Source organism: Dromiciops gliroides, chromosome 2 (genome assembly GCF_019393635.1).
Source record: "Dromiciops gliroides isolate mDroGli1 chromosome 2, mDroGli1.pri, whole genome shotgun sequence".
Taxonomy (NCBI): Eukaryota; Metazoa; Chordata; class Mammalia; order Microbiotheria; family Microbiotheriidae; genus Dromiciops; species Dromiciops gliroides.
Window position 1 is genome coordinate 512,196,097 of NC_057862.1, and position 17,824 is coordinate 512,213,920.

The window sequence follows — 17,824 nt, forward strand, 5'->3', positions numbered from 1 at the left end:
TAACAAGAACAAATGGTAGAATCAATTGATATGGTTTTTTAAGTATAGGCAAGATTTTGGTGTGTTTGTAGGCAGAAAGGAAAGAACTGTTTACAAGGAGAGACTGAAGATTAGAGAGAAATTGGAGATGACAGTGGCCACCTCAAAAGACTGCTATAAGTAAAGCACTTTTATGACCTCGAAATGCTAAAAATATGAGTTCTTATTGTTTCTACCCTTTAATGGGATGAGTTTTGTGTGTGTGTGTGTGTGTGTGTGTGTTTATCCATTCACAGAATTTACTGCAAGACTGTACACTCAGAGTTATAAAACTTAAAACAAGAAGGACAAATCTAGAAATCAGATCAAAGGATTTAGAGTTGGAAGTGACTTTAAGAGATTATCTAGTCCCATGCCCTCATTTTAGAAAAGAGAAAACAGAAGTCATAGGAGTTAACTTACTTGATCAAGGGCATATAGATGTAAAATGGCAGATTTAGAGCTAGCGAGAGAACTCTTTACTACTCACTAGCCATGTGGCTTTGGGAAAGGTAATTAACCTCTCTGGGTTTCAATATGCTTCCTTACCTGCAAAATGAGAAGGTTGGACTACAGGAGTTCAAAGGTTTCTTTTAGCTCTAAATCTATCTATAATCTATTTCAATGTACTTATTTTACAAATAAAAAACTGAGAGCCCAAAATAATTAAGTGATCTGCCTAAGGTCAGGGAGGTATTAAGTAAGAGACACAAGGTCTTAAGCCAGCTTTTCTGAGCCCAGACCCAGCTCTTTCTCCTTTACCATACTGTGATATATCAGAGCCAAGATTTGAAAGCATGTCCTCTGGCTCTATATCAATCCAGCATTTTGCAGGTTACATTTGTCTTCCAAATAGAAGTATTACTATAAGTTGCTGCTGTTGTTCAGTTGTGTTTGACTCTTTGTGACCCCATCTGAGGATTTCTTGGCAAAGATATTAGAATAGTTTGCCATTTCCTTTTCCAGACCATTTTACAGATGAGGAACTGAAACAAATAGAGTTAAGTGATTTGCCCAGGGTCACACAGCTAGTAAGAATCTGAGGGCAGATTTGATTTCACAATGATGAGTCTTCTGCACTCCAGGCCCAGGCTCTCTATCCACTCCACCACCTAGTGGCCATTAAGTATTACTACAAGTTCAGGTGTTATTTCAGTCATTGCCTTGACTAAAATTGTGTGTGTGTGTGTGTGTGTGTGTGTGTGTGTGTGTGTGTGAATGTGTATGTATATGTGAATATATATTTTACCTGTAGGGTGGAACAGGGAGGAATGCATCATTCATTTTCTTTTTTTTTTCCAGGGCAATGGGGGTTAAGTGACTTGCCCAAGGTCACACAGCTAGTAAGTGTCAAGTGTCTGAGGCCGGATTTGAACTCAGGTACTCCTGAATCCTGGGCCGGTGCTTTATCCACTGCGCCACCTAGCCGTCCCTGATTCATTTTCACACCAATGTAATTTGCTACAGTACATACCATATTCATAATAGCTTCTTTTATTTCTGTTTTTGGTTGGAAATAATAGGGTCCCAAAATAAAGAAATGCAACTATTTTATGGTGAATAGATCAAGGTCAGTAGAGGCATCCAGAGACAGAGAAATAAATGAATTCAACTAGATAGTATTGATGATTGTCAGAGACTGGAGGTAATGAGAGAAAGCAGAAAAAATAGAGATTCATAAGGAAAAGACATCTAGACGCAGAGAAAACAGAGACAGAAGGTAGAGGCAGCTAAAGGAAGAAAATTTATGGGGCTAATGCAAAAAGTTTTATTTATGTAATAGATGCACTTACTGCCTTTTCCAGAAGTTTTCAGAAATAGGTGTATGAACATTATGCTAGGGCAATTATAATAGCCAACATTTATGCTTTATGGTTATAAAGCAATCTACACCTATCCCATTGGTTCTGCTTTCCACTTTGACAGAAATATAGAATCCATTTGTATAGACTATTTTTTAAACAATAGATTTTTACAACAAATGTTTCCTTGTTGAAAATGATAATCCAATACAAATCTGTTCTAGACTGAGGAATACTATCCTTGACTGGAAATAGGAAAAGAAAAATAGCTTAGTTCTAGTTAAAAGATTATTACTTAATAGGGGATATTTCCCCTAATACTGTAAAACACAAGTGAAATCACAGAATTCCAGATTTACATAAGACCTGAGGCAGACAGCATAGAATATAGGTGGCATAATAGATACAATATTTGAATTAGAGTTAGGAAGATTTGGATTCAAATCTTGTTACAGATCATTAGTGTGCGACAATGGGCAACAAATATTTTCTGTGTGTATGCATGCATACATGCATATATGTACATATATGTGTGTATATATAGAGAATATATTTCCATGGATGTGTAGTATGTATCAGTATATACAGTATGTATCTACTACACACATATACATACATACAAATAGGATTACAAGGGAAACTAATTGTATTTAAATGTAGTTAGTGTAAAAAAAATGTAGTTAGTGTAAAAAAAAAAAAGAAATGTAGTTAGTGATATAAAGTGGGTACCAAAAATCTTAGTGCAGATTTAGGGAAACCCCATATTAAAAAAAAAAAAGTCGCTGGCAGCTAGGTGATTCAGTGGATAAAGCACCGGCCTTGGATTCAGGAGTACCCAAGTTCAAATCTGGCCTCAGACACTTGACACTTACTAGCTGTGTGACTGTGGGAAAGTCACTTAACCCTCATTGCCCCACCAAAAAAAAAAAAGTCTTGATGTACTTCAGATTAAAGACCTCTCTGAGTCTAAACTAAAAACCAAGCTCATTATGATTTAATTATATTCAGAAAATATTTATTAATTTTCCCACTGTGTACAAAGATCTAGGAGCTAAGGCTGAAATGACCAAAAAATAAAATTAACATTGTCCTTGCCCTCTAGGAGTTTATAGCATAAAAAGGGCTTGAAAAACAGAAACATATAATTTAGAAAGTGATTCAATTCATAGAAGTCAAAGAGGGACTCAAGAGAAAAATCACTTCCAGCTAAAAAGAATCAAGGAGAACTGAATAGAGATTGTAGTACTAGAGAAAGTCCTTAGGGAAAGGATGACAGTAGGTAGACATGGGGCAATAAGAAACTCATCATAGATTTGGGGGAGCATACACAATGGTATGTGGCAAAAAAAACAAGATGATATAGAAAAAATAGGAAAGATTAATTTGTGCTACAGATTATTTGAAGGCAAGTAGTATAAAAAAAGGATAAAAAGGTGGTTAGAGTCAAACTGTGAAGGGCTTTGAATTCTAAGACTGCTCAGGACTTATTTTATTCAGTATGTAATGGGAAGCCACTGAAAAGTTGTTAGGTTTTTTTTTCCTTGTCTGCTCTTAAGCAAGGTAGTTTGGTGATTCAATCAAATTGTTTTAAAAATCATGTTAGATATGTAAGTCTGTAGTATGACCTATTTCCTCTCCCCAAAGCCAAAGTAGGAAGAAGAAAACAAGAAAATCCCTAGAATGTAATAGATATACATAGATGTTCTGCTGGAGAGAGACTGATGAGGGGAATTTCAAATTACCTTTGCAAGGAAAACCCCAGAAAGTTTACTTAATCTTCTTCAAGAAAAAAGGATAAATGACAGCAACAAAAACTACAACTCCAAGAACAGATGGAAAATCTTACAGTATTTTAAGGGGCCTTCAGTTTTTGAATAAATGCTACATGATCTCAATTTTGTCTCTTTCCCTAACATCCTAACCTGAGGGAGAGCTAGATTTCTCTGAAGTAGATCATATCTATGAATGAGGTATAAACTTCTAATCTGGGAAAAAAGGCGCTGTTTAGGTATCTCAACTGTTTTGAAGAACTTTAAAAATTATTGACAAGATTTAAAACTTAAAATGTTTCTTAGTTTTATGGCACAGCAAAAAGACAGCTAGAAAACTTGGTCTTAATTCTTAGGTCTCATACCTGTGTTACTTTGGGTAAATTACTCAATCTTTCTGAGACTCAAATTCCTCATCAGTTAAATAAGACAGACTGGACTCTAAGGTAGGTCCCTTGGCTCAAACATTTAGTGATTCTGTGAAAAGCTTAATTTAAATATCATCTAATATAACCTTAATTTTACTCTTCTCATGGAAAGACTAAGGGGAATATTATGTTGGCATAACTAACTTTTTTGTGCTTCACAATTATCATACTTTTTAAAATACCAATTGAAGGTTTTTAGCAACCCTACGTCAAACAAGTCTATTGGTGTCATTTTTGCAATAGCATGTGCTCACATCATATCTCTGTCACATCTTGGTAATTCTTGTAACATTTCAAACTTTTTCATTACAATCATATCTGTTATGGTGATTTATGATATTTGATAAATATTTTGTTTTGCCATGAACAGCTCCCAATACAAAACAATGAACTTAATAAATGTGTGTACTCTTAACTGTTCCACCTAACTTTCCTCTGGCCTAGCTATTCCCTGAGACAAAACAAAAGTGAAATTAGGGCAATTAGTAACCTTACAATGACCTCTAGGTGTTCAAGTGAAAAGAAGTGTCAGTTAAAGTATCAAATATCATTGTTGTCTGATTTTAAGAAATTTCCACAGCCACCAGCACCCTGATCAATCAATAGCCATCAATAGTAAAAACAAGACCTCTACCAAGAAAAAGATTACAACCTGCTGGGAGGCTCAAATAATGGTTAGCCTTTTTTAGTAATAAAGTATTTTTAATTAACATATGTTGGTATTTTAGCTATAAGATGTGCATTGGTTTTTTAGACATAATACTATCACACATTTAATAGACTATGTAAACATAAACTTAAAATGTACTGGGCAACCACAAAATGATTGTGACTCTTTTTATTGTGATATTTGCTTCATTGTGGTGGTCTGGAACCAAAACCACAATATCCCTAAGGTAAGCCTATATATCAGACAAAAATAATATACAAATGCATGTGTGGATGCATGGAAATATTCAAACTTGGCTTATGGCTACTCTTACACTACTTGGTCTTTGGCCACAAATCAGACAGAAAAAATTAAAATTGACTAGCTTCTTCTTCACTTTGCACTTTGGAAAAATGTCATGTTAACTTCAAAAAAGAATATTCTTATGCATTTTGTATTTAGAAAAGTGTACACATAGGGAAATGAATTATGTAGCAGTGTATTATGTAGAGACATGTATTTTATATGTACAATAGATGAATATAATATCTATCTTCATGTACACGCCTGGCCAGGACTGATTTGTATCATATATTGCATACACTAAATTATCATGAGGATACATATATGCATATTAATGCAGACAAAAATGTGCAGTGGACAGAGAGCTGGCATTGAAGCCACAAAGACCTGGGTTTAAGTCTTACCACTGACACTGTGATGCTTCCTAAGTCACTTAACCTCTTGGTGTTCTAAGCAACTATCTAAGACTGAATTACAGTGAAGATATCAATTTGCATTGGTAGAGGGAGTTTCCTCACTCAGGAACACACAGGTGCAGCCCTATTTCTAGCCAATTGAATTTAATAAATATTTATTATGCGCTGATTATGTGTTAAGCACTTTTTACAAATATTATTTCATTTAATTTTATACATATAGATATGTGCAAATATATACACATTACATGCATATATGCAAAAATAGAAATGTCATATAAATGCTTATACACACATACAAATACATACATCTCTATTTCTCAACACACAATTACCTAAATATGTATTTTACCACTGACTAAATCTCATCTTAATGGATTTATAATGAAGGGAAATTTGCCCAAGCTTCACTTTGGCAACTGGTTGACTGGCCACTTTAAAGGGGGAAGGAAAGGTTGGGAAAAATTCATTAAGTTTACTTAGGAGAAAACCTGCTGATTTAATAACAATTGTCAGGGCATCAAAAACCTGGTGTTTTTCCTTTTAATGTCCTGGACTACCCACAGAAAGATTCAGACCTTGTTATTGACAGAGGCTAATGCATTCAGTTCCCCTTGCTAATGTGGGCTGCCTTTAATTACAAGTGAAGCAAGCTTTACCAACAAGTGAAGGAAATCTACCCTTTCAAGAACCACTATCCTCTCCAGAATAGGAAATGTGATGTTTTGAGACAAGTTTCCACAGTCATACATTATTGTTCGAGTTTTAAATCTTGCTGCTTTATCTCAAATATCAAAATGTGGCCTTTTTCCAGGGTAAGGAGAACAGCTTTCCAAGACAACACAATTGTTTTGGGTACAGGTCAGATCTCCTTGACAGCAGTACATAGGGGAATAATCTGTCACAAATGTATTGAGTGTGCTAATTAACATGTATAACAATGGGCTTCTGCATATCAGAAGCTTAGTCTTCCTTCTTACTGCTCCATCTTCTGAGGGTTTAAGGAGCTGTTTTTCAGTTGAGAAAGCTAAGGAGATGAACTTTGTGTCCATGCAAACTGAAATATTAAAGGTGTAAAAAGTTCTCAAGTATCTGTGCACTAAAAAAAAAAATAAATATGATTTGTTAATAAAAAGGCACCATTAGAACTTTTTTTTTTTTTAGTGAGGCAATTGGGGTTAAGTGACTTGCCCAGGGTCACACAGCTAGTAAGTGTTAAGTGTCTGAGGCTGGATTTGAACTCAGGTACTCCTGAATCCAGAGCTGATGCTCTATCCACTGCGCAACCTAGCTGCCCACCATTAGCTCTTAAAAGAATGAACTACAAAATCATTCATTCTCCCTAATAGCAGCATGATTTGGTAGAAATAATTCTGACTGGGAGTGGAGAGACCTGAGGTCAAACTCTGAGTCTGTGTAACCATGAGCAAGTTATTTAACCTTTTGGAGACTCACTTTCTTCTTCTGTAAAATATGAATATCAATAATAAAAGTTGACATTTCCATAGAACTTTAGGTAGATTATTTCATTCAATCATTATGAAAGACCTGTGAAGTACAAATTATTCCCATTTTAGAGATAAAGAAACTAAATTTCAAAGAGGTTAATTGACTTTACCTTGTGAGGGAATTTCATGGCTCAGTGAATATAGGGTCAGATTTGAAGGCAAGGCAACTTGAGTTCAAATCCTTCCCCAGACACTTAGTAGCTGTGTTACTTTGGATAAGTTATTTAACCTTTCTCTGTCTCAGTATCCTTACCTGAAAAACAGGGATGATAACAGCACCTACTTCACAGAATTATTGAGAGAATGTAAGTGAAGTTCTCCTCAAACTTTAAAGTGTTATATATTTCTTAGCCATTATTATCCTCCTCTTCTTCCTCCTTCTCCTTATCAGCACCATAATCAGCACCATTATCATTTCACAACTACTGTCAGAGACATGATTCTACTAGATTTTTCTGATTCCAGGTCCAGCTAATCTTTCCATTATATTAGACTATGCTGTCTCTGCAATGCATATTTCAGAATGTTGTAAAGCTCAATACAAAAAAAAATATTTTTTAAAAATCTTAATAATGTGTGGTTTATATAAAGCAGTGTGCAAAGTTCTTTAAAAAGTACTATCCCAGGGCAGCTAGGTGGCGCAGTATATAGAGCACCAGCCCTGGAGTCAGGAGGACCTGAGTTGAAATCCAGCCTCAGACACTTGACACTTACTAGCTGTGTGACCCTGGGCAAGTCACTTAACCCCAATTGCCTCACCCAAAAAAAAAAAAGTACTATCCCCCAAATCAGCATATATATATATATATGTGTGTGTGTGTGTGTGTGTGTGTGTGTATGTGTGTGTGTGTTTCTGTGCATATGTATGTATATAGTTCCCTTAGCTTTTTCTCCCAGTGCATGAACCTCTACTCTCCATAATAATTCCCCCTTCTTTTCATGAAACTTTTCCAAAATTTCCAAATTTCACTTCTTCTAAGGCTTGACTTTTCAAAAAATATATAAAATGACATATTTTAAATGAAATTAAATAGCCATCAAAGAACAGTTTCTGTGTTGTCAGCATACTTTTTAGGTAACAAAATTATCCTTAAATACTTGCCATACAATTCCCATGGCATTGATAATGTTTACCTTCAAAGTTTAGTGTAAAGGTCAAGTAGATGAAACCATTTAAGATATTGTGTTAGAAAGATTTTTCATTAGATTAATTTGAAATAACATTCACTAACCTGAGTAACGGATCTTGAATCCTTTCTTACTAGTTGCATGATCAGTTGACCAACGAAAATATAATTGGTGACTCTTGCTTGTATAATTTGATTGTTCAGTATGATTTCCACTTAAAAGTACTAACAATGGACTTTGCCCAGAAGAACCTAGGTAAAAAGAGAATAAGTATGATCAGGAAATGAGCAAACATTTATAAAGTGCCTCCAATACACAGAAAACTGTACTAGATAATCAGAAGACTTAGGAGGTCATTGTCCTTATCTTCATGGACCTTATAGTATATTAAAATAATTTAAAAATTCAATAGATATAATAGCAATGTATTCCTTAATGGAGTGAGAGGTAAGCTTTAAAGGACAGACAAGAATTCATCAAAGGAAGAAGAGGTTAGGCATTTGAGGCATAGTAAACTGAGTCAAGGCAAAAGTAGGAGATAGCAGAAGCTCTCTGCTGATGAAATCACAGGTCCTTTAAAAAGTGAAGTACATGTAATATAGGTCCAGGGATACACGGATTGATATGTCACAGGTCCTCTTTTAAAGGATCTTTCAATGAAGCAGAGTTGGGGGGGATGGAGAATTAAAGATAGTTGATAAGTAAATCCATAGAAGAGGTCAAGTTAAAGCCCTATAGACCATGATGGAGCCATGATAAACTTTCTAAATCACAATGGTATTGAGATGTTCATTAGCATAAAATATAAGATTTTTAAAGAATACTTTTAATACTAGGATATAGAAATTAAATTTCTGACCCAGAAATACCCAGAGGTGGAAAATAAAGGGTAGAGGGCTTCAATAGGTCATATGAGGGCTTGATGAAGGAGGTGAGGGTTATTAACCTGAAGAAGAGATGATGTGACAGGAAAATGGAGGGGTAGAGGTAGAAGGGTATATGCTATTTAAGTCAATGGTTAAGAGGAATTAGACTTAGTCTTCTTGGCCCCAGAGCTCAGAATTAAGAACAATAGGCAAAAGTCAAAAAGGAGCAGATTTAGATTTGTTCTAAGGAAAAACTTTCTAAAAATTTATAATTATTCAGAAAGTAGAATATGCTGCCCCTGGAAAAGGTGTGTTTTCCCTCACTGGAGCTCTTGAAGCAAAGGCTCAATGATCACTCATTACGTATATTGTGGCTGGGATTCTAGATCAGGTACACGTCAGGTTGGCATAGAAGCCTCAGAAGTGCCTTTCAAATCAGAATTCCTAGAATTCTGGTAATTTTTTCCTCTACAAAAAGAGCTGTTGAAATATGCATAGAGGCAAGTCTAGACATGTAGCATGGTAATACTAAAGAATAAGAACCATGGAAAAACCAGAAAATATTGGATTTATACAAATAACATAATACATATTTTCAATTTTCCCATGACTTATTCAAATATATTAAATATTCAAATATATTAAAATTTGTTGCTTATCCAAAAGTTGGATGACATGGGAGAGAGCAATATTTCTTTTCTGATTGAAGTTTAAAGTTAATACATGCAGAGTGTCATTCAGGAAACTGAAGGACTATAAAAAAGACTTTGTCCTGAACTTGACATTTATTACCATAAAAAATTCACCTTATAAAAAAGTACACACATACACACAAAAAGCTGACCTCATATTAAAAATTTTCTGAGCATAAGGACACTTCTCAATGGATACCATCTTTCATTCAGTTTTGTGTTCTTTACATTAAAATCACAAGGCAATGTAATGAAAAATGAGATTTCATAGATAGAGGTGTTTATATATACACATATGTGTAGGTATATCTATGCATATATGCACAGACACACACATATATATTTATATTTATTTGTACTTATATATTTGTCTCTTCCCTAGGACCCACCATAAGATTCTAAAATAGTAGGTAATTTAGTAAATATGCAAGTTTTTATGTAACTTTTTGATGTTCTGTTGCTGTTTATTTTATTGCTATAAAAGTACAGCAAATAACAGAGAAGAAAAATTACAGAATAACTCTGTTAAAATGTTCAATATTGAACAAAATACCAATCTATCATAAGAATATAATGTAATTAATTCTGTCATAATTCAAGGTGACAAATTAGATCATTCTCACCTGATATGTGAGCAATACAAATGATTATATAAATGGGTGACATTTCACAAGGTGAAATTGGATCAACAAAGACAATTTTATATTAGATATATATAATCATTTGAATACCTGTCTACCACATGCTAGAGACTGATAGAGGTTCACTATTTGGTCATTTTCTTTCTAAAGACTATATTCTCATCAATATAGCATAATTATTTCACCATTTATTCACAAAATGTTTTTAAATAAAAATAATCCCATTGAGCTCCCAAATCTTTTGAGAGAAATGTATCTTCTACCCTATCATTTTTCATTGTTCTGCAAAATAATAAGATAATAATCATTGTTTCATGTTGTGCCTTTCTACAAAACCTTTTAGGTTATTATGGCAATTCAAACACAGTAATTTAGTCTGATTTAAAAATACATACTTGGATACATACATATGTATGTATGTATACATTTGTCCTTATAGAAGTACATTTACATTCCTATGAATGCCTGGTATTTAGGCAGTATTGTCTAGTGGGTAAGAGAGTTAATATCAAAGCCAGGAAGTCCTAAGTTCATATCTCACCTTTGATATATGCTAAGTTTATGACCCTGACCAAGTAAATCACTTAACTTAGTACTCTAGGCAGTTCTCTCCAACTATCAGTTTTAGCAAAGGTCTTGTATAGCATCGAGACAGGGAATTTCCTTTCCTTCACAATGCCATACACAATTCTAATGAAATCAAAAGTTCAATATCTCTGTACCTGCCATATAGGATTCATTTAATATATGCTTATTGACTACACACATAGATACATTGTTTTCAAGGATATAGGTATAGTCACTACCAGGAAATCAGTTTGTAAATATTAAAGAACTTTACAAATGTGAAGCACATACTAAGCCTTTGATTAAATGTTTGTTGATCATTCGACTATAATAAAAACATGTAATTCTTTTTTGTTTGTTTGTTTTTGTTTTGTTTTTTCAGGGCAATGAGGGTTAAGTGACTTGCCCAGGATCACACAGCTAGTAAGTGTCAAGTGTCTGATGCTGGATTTAAACTCAGGTCCTCCTAAATCAAGGGCCAGTGCTTTATCCACTGTGCCACCTAGCTGCCCCCAAAACATATAATTCTATAAGGAAACAATTTAAGTCGATTGTTTGGTTGAAATCACAATTCTGGATAAAATAACAATAGGACAATAGGATTGCTTAAAAAATAACTGAACTGGCTACTTGTTTACTTTAACTTATCAAATCAATTAAAATAGTTAAAATTATTGTGAGACCCAGAATTATACACCTTGAATTATGACAGAATTAATTATTGTCTATGTTTTGAAACACTATTCAATTCACAAAAGTCACAGAGAAATAGATTTTGGCTCAATGTACAAAATTATTATATAATTATTAGAATTATCATATGCCTTTTTCTTCCCTTCTAACCCTCCTGTGGAATGGGCCTGCTTTTGGAGGTACTGGATTTTCCATCATGAAAGGTCTTTAAGTTGTGACTGGATGATATGCTAGGGATGGTATAAAAGTGATTTTCTTTTCAAGAATGAACTGGACTACAATCTTAGAATCTTTGTGATTCCCTCCAAATTCAGAGACTCTCTGATTATATGGTATAATCTATCTAATGTTAAATTTAAGTGCAATCTAATTATTTGAAAATTAGAAATGTGCAAAACACCAGATTGGTGCAAAGAATATTTGCTTAACCACAACAGCCAATTCTCTAACTCTGCCTGATCACTTAGGGTTTATTGCCATTTGGGGGAGAAATACCTTTGTTATTGTAACAATTGGAGTGACCCCACCTGCTGGAGAGTTACTGTATGAAAGCTCTGCCATGAGGAGAAGGCGTCTGAGGGTAAGCCATGTGGCTTAGAAGGTCAATTCCTTGGTGTCAGGAAGTGATGTTTGCTTATGGGTACTGTCTATCAAAGATACCAGCCAATTAGCTTGGAGGTGTGTGTGGGTGTGGATGGGATGTTAGCAGTTTCAGAGAAGGCTTGTGGGACGAAGAAGGGCTGAGGCTCGCTCACTCTCGCTCTCTCGCTCTCTCTCTCTCTCCCTCTCTCTCTCTCTCTCTCTCTCTCTCTCTCTCTCTCTCTCTCTCTCTCTCTCTCTCTCTCTTTTCTGGAGGACCTTGGGGGGAGCAGAGCATGAGACATTGGCTCCCTGAGATAGATAGCTGAATCTAGGCCTCTTTCTCTCTCTCTTCACCAAATTCTTATTCTCCCTAATAAATGCTTAAAAGTCTAAACTCTTGCTAAAGGTTACAATTTATTGGCGACCACTCATTAGATAATTTTAGACAGTATAACTAGATAGCAACTTTCATTATATTCCTATCTAAATAAACCCATCAAAAGGGATTTATTAGGGGCAGCTGGGTGGTGCAGTGGATAAAGCGCTGGCCTTGGATTCAGGAGGACCTAAGTTCAAGTCCAGCCTCAGACACTTGACACTAGCTGTGTGACCCTGGGCAAGTCACTTAACCCTCATTGCCCCGCAAAAAACCAAACAAACAAACAAACAAAAAAAGGATTTATTAAGTGCCTACCATGTACCAGGCACTAGGGACGTAATGACCAAAGTGAAAATTCCCTACCCCAAAGGAGCTCAGGTGTTGAGAGCTTTAAAGGTATTTTATATTACATATACATTGTCTTCCCCCAAAGAAATTTAAAGAATTACTTACCATCAAATATCTCCAGCACATCAAACTGCTTCTCACTCTGGAATGTTTCCACAAATATAGTGATGTTATAGCCTACTTCCACTTTAATAGTCCAAGAGCAAGTCTGAGTGTTAAAGTAGTTGCCTGGATATCCTGGACTTAGAATCACTCCAGATGACTCAGTGCGGACTTCATTTGCTGGGCATTGAGCTAAAAATAAAAAAGAAAGGGGCAGCTAGGTGGCGCAGTAGATAGAGCACTGGCTCTGGATTCAGGAGTACCTGAGTTCAAATCCGACCTCAGACACTTAACACTTACTAGCTGTGTGACCCTGGACAAGTCACTTAACCCCAATTGCCTCACCAAAAATAAGTAATAAATAAAAATTTAAAAAAATAAATAAATAAGAAGACAAATATATTGTTTTTCTTCCCCAAAGAACCCCAAAATGAAAATGCAATAGATTAGAATCTCTCCAAGGAGAGAAAATGTTCAAGAATTCTGTTCTAATTCATCAACTTAGTGAAATAAACTAACGCACATTTGTTCAGGGAAAATATTTGTGATGGATAGTTTCTCCTTCATATGTTTCTTCTCCAATCATACCCTTATTTGATTTTCTATCTAAGAGGTAACATGAAAAGAAACTTGGTCCTAAACTTTAGGGAAGTGGTTCCAGTTCCTCTGATATTTACTAGCTATCTGACCTTGAGGAAGCCCATTAAATCTCATGGGGCCTCAGGCTCCTTGTATATGGATAACAGTTACATTACCTACTTCACAAGATTGTTGTAAAGAACTTGTGTCTTAAACCTTAGATCAATGTAGACACATAAATCATTATAATTTATTCAAGAGAGCTGAGTTACAATCAGTGAAGTGTTATTCAGAAAGGATGACCTGTTAAGAAACATAAATCAGAAAATCTAGCAAATAACTGTCATAAAATAATAAAAATAATAAAATATGGAATTTCCAAATATCATGCCACAGAACAAAAAATTATGGGGTGAACATTAACATTAAGAGAGGGAGAGCATAGTGGAAGACAGTGAACTTGGATGTTGTATCTCTGCTAACCCCGTCTTCGTTTGTAAACTGAGGGGAAATGGTTGAACTAGATACTTTTTAATGTCTCTTCCAATATTCACTAGTTCTAGATAGATTAGAACAATAGATAGATAGATGATAGATAGGTGATAGAAAGATGATATATAGATGATAGAGCAATGATAGATTTCATGTTTATGTATAGATATAGATATAGATGAGGACATATATAATAGCATAAATATAGAAATAGACAGTGGTATAAGAAACTTCCAATGAGGAAACATACTTAATTGGTGTATATCAGCACCTATTTTGCAATTTACAATTTTAAGTTGTCTGAAGCACTGAGAAATTAACTAATTTGACTAATATCCCACAGTCAGAGGCATGGCTAGAACCAAAGTATTCTTTTTTCAGAGGTTCTCTATCTATCCACTATGCCATGTTGTATTTATTATTATTATTATTGATATGGAAATAGACCAAATTAACATATAAAATAAAATATACATTTACTATATATCAGGGCTTCTATCTACAGCTCTAGAACAGTGAAAACTGGATCCAAGGGAATGCCTCTTACTTAACATGAAAGTGAGTTATAATTGGGAAGTTCAGATAGTAGGAGTACTTATTCCGCATTTTAGTGAATGAAACAGAAATTCAATCACATTTAGTAATAATTTTAGCAAGTTCTGATTGTGAGCAAGCCACTTTTAGGCACCAGATATTACATAGAGAAAGATGAATAATAGTTCCCCGACCTACTCCAATATATTCTGCTTGAAGCCATAAGAACTTTGATCAATACAATAACCACTCATGATTCTAAAGGACCAATGATAAAACATGATATCCTTTATAAAGAGGTGATAGATTTGATCTATAGAATGAAACTTATTTTTATACAGTGATTAAGGAAATTTCTTTATCTTGATTGTGTATTTGTTACAAGAAATTTGTTTTTCTTTCTTTTTTATTTCTAATGGAATGCAGGGTATGAGTGAGAGAAAATAGATTTGTAATTTTATTTTTTAGTAGAGAAGTCAGGGGTTCCTATAGATGTGAAATATTACACTAACTTTCACAAGAGGCCACTCAATTATTATTTTACTTAACTGTCTTACATTGTTATAAGAAAACTTTTATGAAATGGTAGTGATTTATAAATGTGATGTAAAAACAAAACACATCTTACAAAAAAAAGTCACAATGAAAATTCTACCCCAATGTCATCATTTCCTGGTTCTTATTTTTCAGGAGAAGTAGACCCTCTCTGGCTTTTTGAAGTCTAATTCTCCTTCCCTGTTCCCAACACATAGCATTCCCAGAATGAAAGAATGCTTGGTGTATTGTCAAGCATTTCTTCTCTATGATAAGGGGATATCATTAAAATGTTTTGAAATACTGGGCAGTTCATAGCAAATTATATTACAATAATAGAAAAAGAAGATAGGTTGTCTCTTTATACCCTGCTTCAACAATGCTCAAGATCATGCCACAATTTTCAGGAAAACATGACAAGAGTGTCATCATCATTATCATTATCATTTATATATAGCACCATCTAGCTTCCTTGGAGAATTTTATTTTTTAATGCAGATAATTGTTTTTTCTTCCTATCTTGTAACATAAAAAATAAACTATAGGACAAAATAATTTGTAGATATGAAACACGTAAAAGAGCCTCAGACGAAATAAATTCTCTTAATTCCTATATTTACTCTTCAATTTTAAATAAAAAATATCCCTCAGCCATCTTTTATTCATAGAACAATTCAGTGAAAGTTACCACTGTTATTAGTGACAGTTCATAAATAAATAGAAGAGTCTCTGAAATATTCATGTTGTAATATTGATTTAATTTAATCAGAATGTCTCAGAAGATTTATTATCAGCTCTTCTTTAATGAGAGAGATAGATTTATTTTCCCAAAGGATACAAATCTTATCTATAGAAGTTACCTCATATTAGTTAATTATGTTTTCTTTGGAAGATACCATAATATAAAGACTTGAATAGGGTTGGGATTTTTTCCCCTCAAACAAAAGAACATAAACGCATGCAATAGATTTTTATTTTGAATGTGTACTCTATTTAAATTAAAATAAAATTCAAACCGAGAAAAAATCTTAAAACTTAGAAAATGAAGTTGACATAAGATAGAAGACTAATCATTTAAAATCCATTAAATATTTATTTATCATGGAAAGGTTTGCTTGCTTAAAATGGAAAATCAATTGCAAGTTATGATAAAGGAGAGATCATTTTGACTAATTATCCCCAGAAGGGTGTTTCATAGTTAAAATGTTATTTTTTTCATGATTTAACAGCCAATTTCCTCATGCAGCAAATTCACATTTTTGTTTGAATATATTATGTCCTTCAATAAGTGAAAATGCTTCAATGTTTTATTATCTTAAAAATAAATATAATCAATGTATATATTTAAATCTTTGTGGAATAAATAGATAATCATCTCTGCTGATTCAACCATAGCTGAGGGTTAGGGGAATGTTATTATGGCCTCTCCCCATCTGCTCTTGTGTCAGGGTAAAGAATCAGATCTACTTTCTACTACTCAGTTTCAGTACAAATCTGAATTTGGGATATTTGAATTACATATCTGCCCCATTACTACCATAAATGTGCCTATCAGAGCAGGGTGGCTCATCATAGAACCTTCCATTAATAGGTGGGATTATCTGAGTTGCCAGCACCATTAATTGCTAGAACTATTTTTAATAAAAAGGAAGATGAGAGAAAAATATAAATGCAACTTAAATTGTTGTATTATTATATTCTACTGCCTCCTTCCATTTCTCCCCACATATTCACACTCAAAAATGAATTTGGAAATTTCCCCCGTGGAGTAGCACTATTTTTTGTGATTCATTTTGCTTCTCTTGTTCCTTTAATATCTGCATGATTCCTTCATGTTCATTCCTATATACTGTTGCCAAGAGTAACGCCCACATACAGTGCAAGCTTTGAAGTGATGGCAGGCTTTCCCACAGCTGAGTTGTTGGGTATTTTTTTTTACTTGTACAGCAATCACACATTCAAAAATACACAGCATTTCCACAAGGGTCTCTCAGAAACCTACCTTCCTCTTCCCTCACCCCACTACAGAAAAGCATCTGCTTGTGCTTCCTGTCAAAAACACCTTCTAAAGAAACTTGCCACCCTTAATTTGATCCTTTCCTGTTCTGAGTCATCACACCTCCACATGATATTATTTAGTAATATTGGCCTCCAAAAGGAAAATGAAGCAGGAGACTTCAGACTTAAAGCATATGATTTCCTATACTTTACAAGATTTTCAAAACAGTCAAATATTCACATTTTAAGATTCATGAATAATTGAGATTAATTCTAATATACACCTGTACCTACAGGAGAATTGGAAAAGCCCAGTAAACAACTGGGAAAAGCTGTCAACTAGAGCCTCTGGAAGATACATCTTCATTATCTTAAATATATACAAGAAAATTACCACAAGTCTTGGTCATTTTTCTAGGCTTCTCCCTAATGCTTTCTAGAAGAAGAGCTTAGGCCAGCTAGTTCCCAAATTGCTTTTATATCCACTTCAAATTCCCATTTCTTTTTTTCACTAGTTATTTATTCTTTAAATGAAATAGCTATTCCCATAATATTAATCTAAAAGCTCTGAGTTGTGAATTCAGTTCTAAGACATAGATATGTAACTGAGTGTTATAACAAAGAGAACGACAACCCACTAATGTGGTTGATAACTGAGGTGACTTTGAAGTAATTTGCTCAACTCTTTATTCATTAACTTATATATAGAAAAAGATTTTCCAGATAGCACTGGCAAAATGCGACTCCAAGGTTGCCATGGATCATTCTCAATGAAGTGAAAATGAAATATATCTGG

At 34.2% G+C, this 17,824-nt stretch overlaps 1 protein-coding gene across 1 annotated transcript in view; it reads right to left on the bottom strand.

The window, feature by feature from the left end:
- CSMD1 (CUB and Sushi multiple domains 1) overlaps nt 1-17,824 on the bottom strand; it is a 2,580,735-nt gene that overhangs the window by 245,020 nt on the left and 2,317,891 nt on the right. The window contains 2 exon segments of the mRNA XM_043985743.1: nt 8,126-8,272; nt 12,895-13,083. Coding sequence (XP_043841678.1) covers nt 8,126-8,272; nt 12,895-13,083 — 336 coding nt within the window.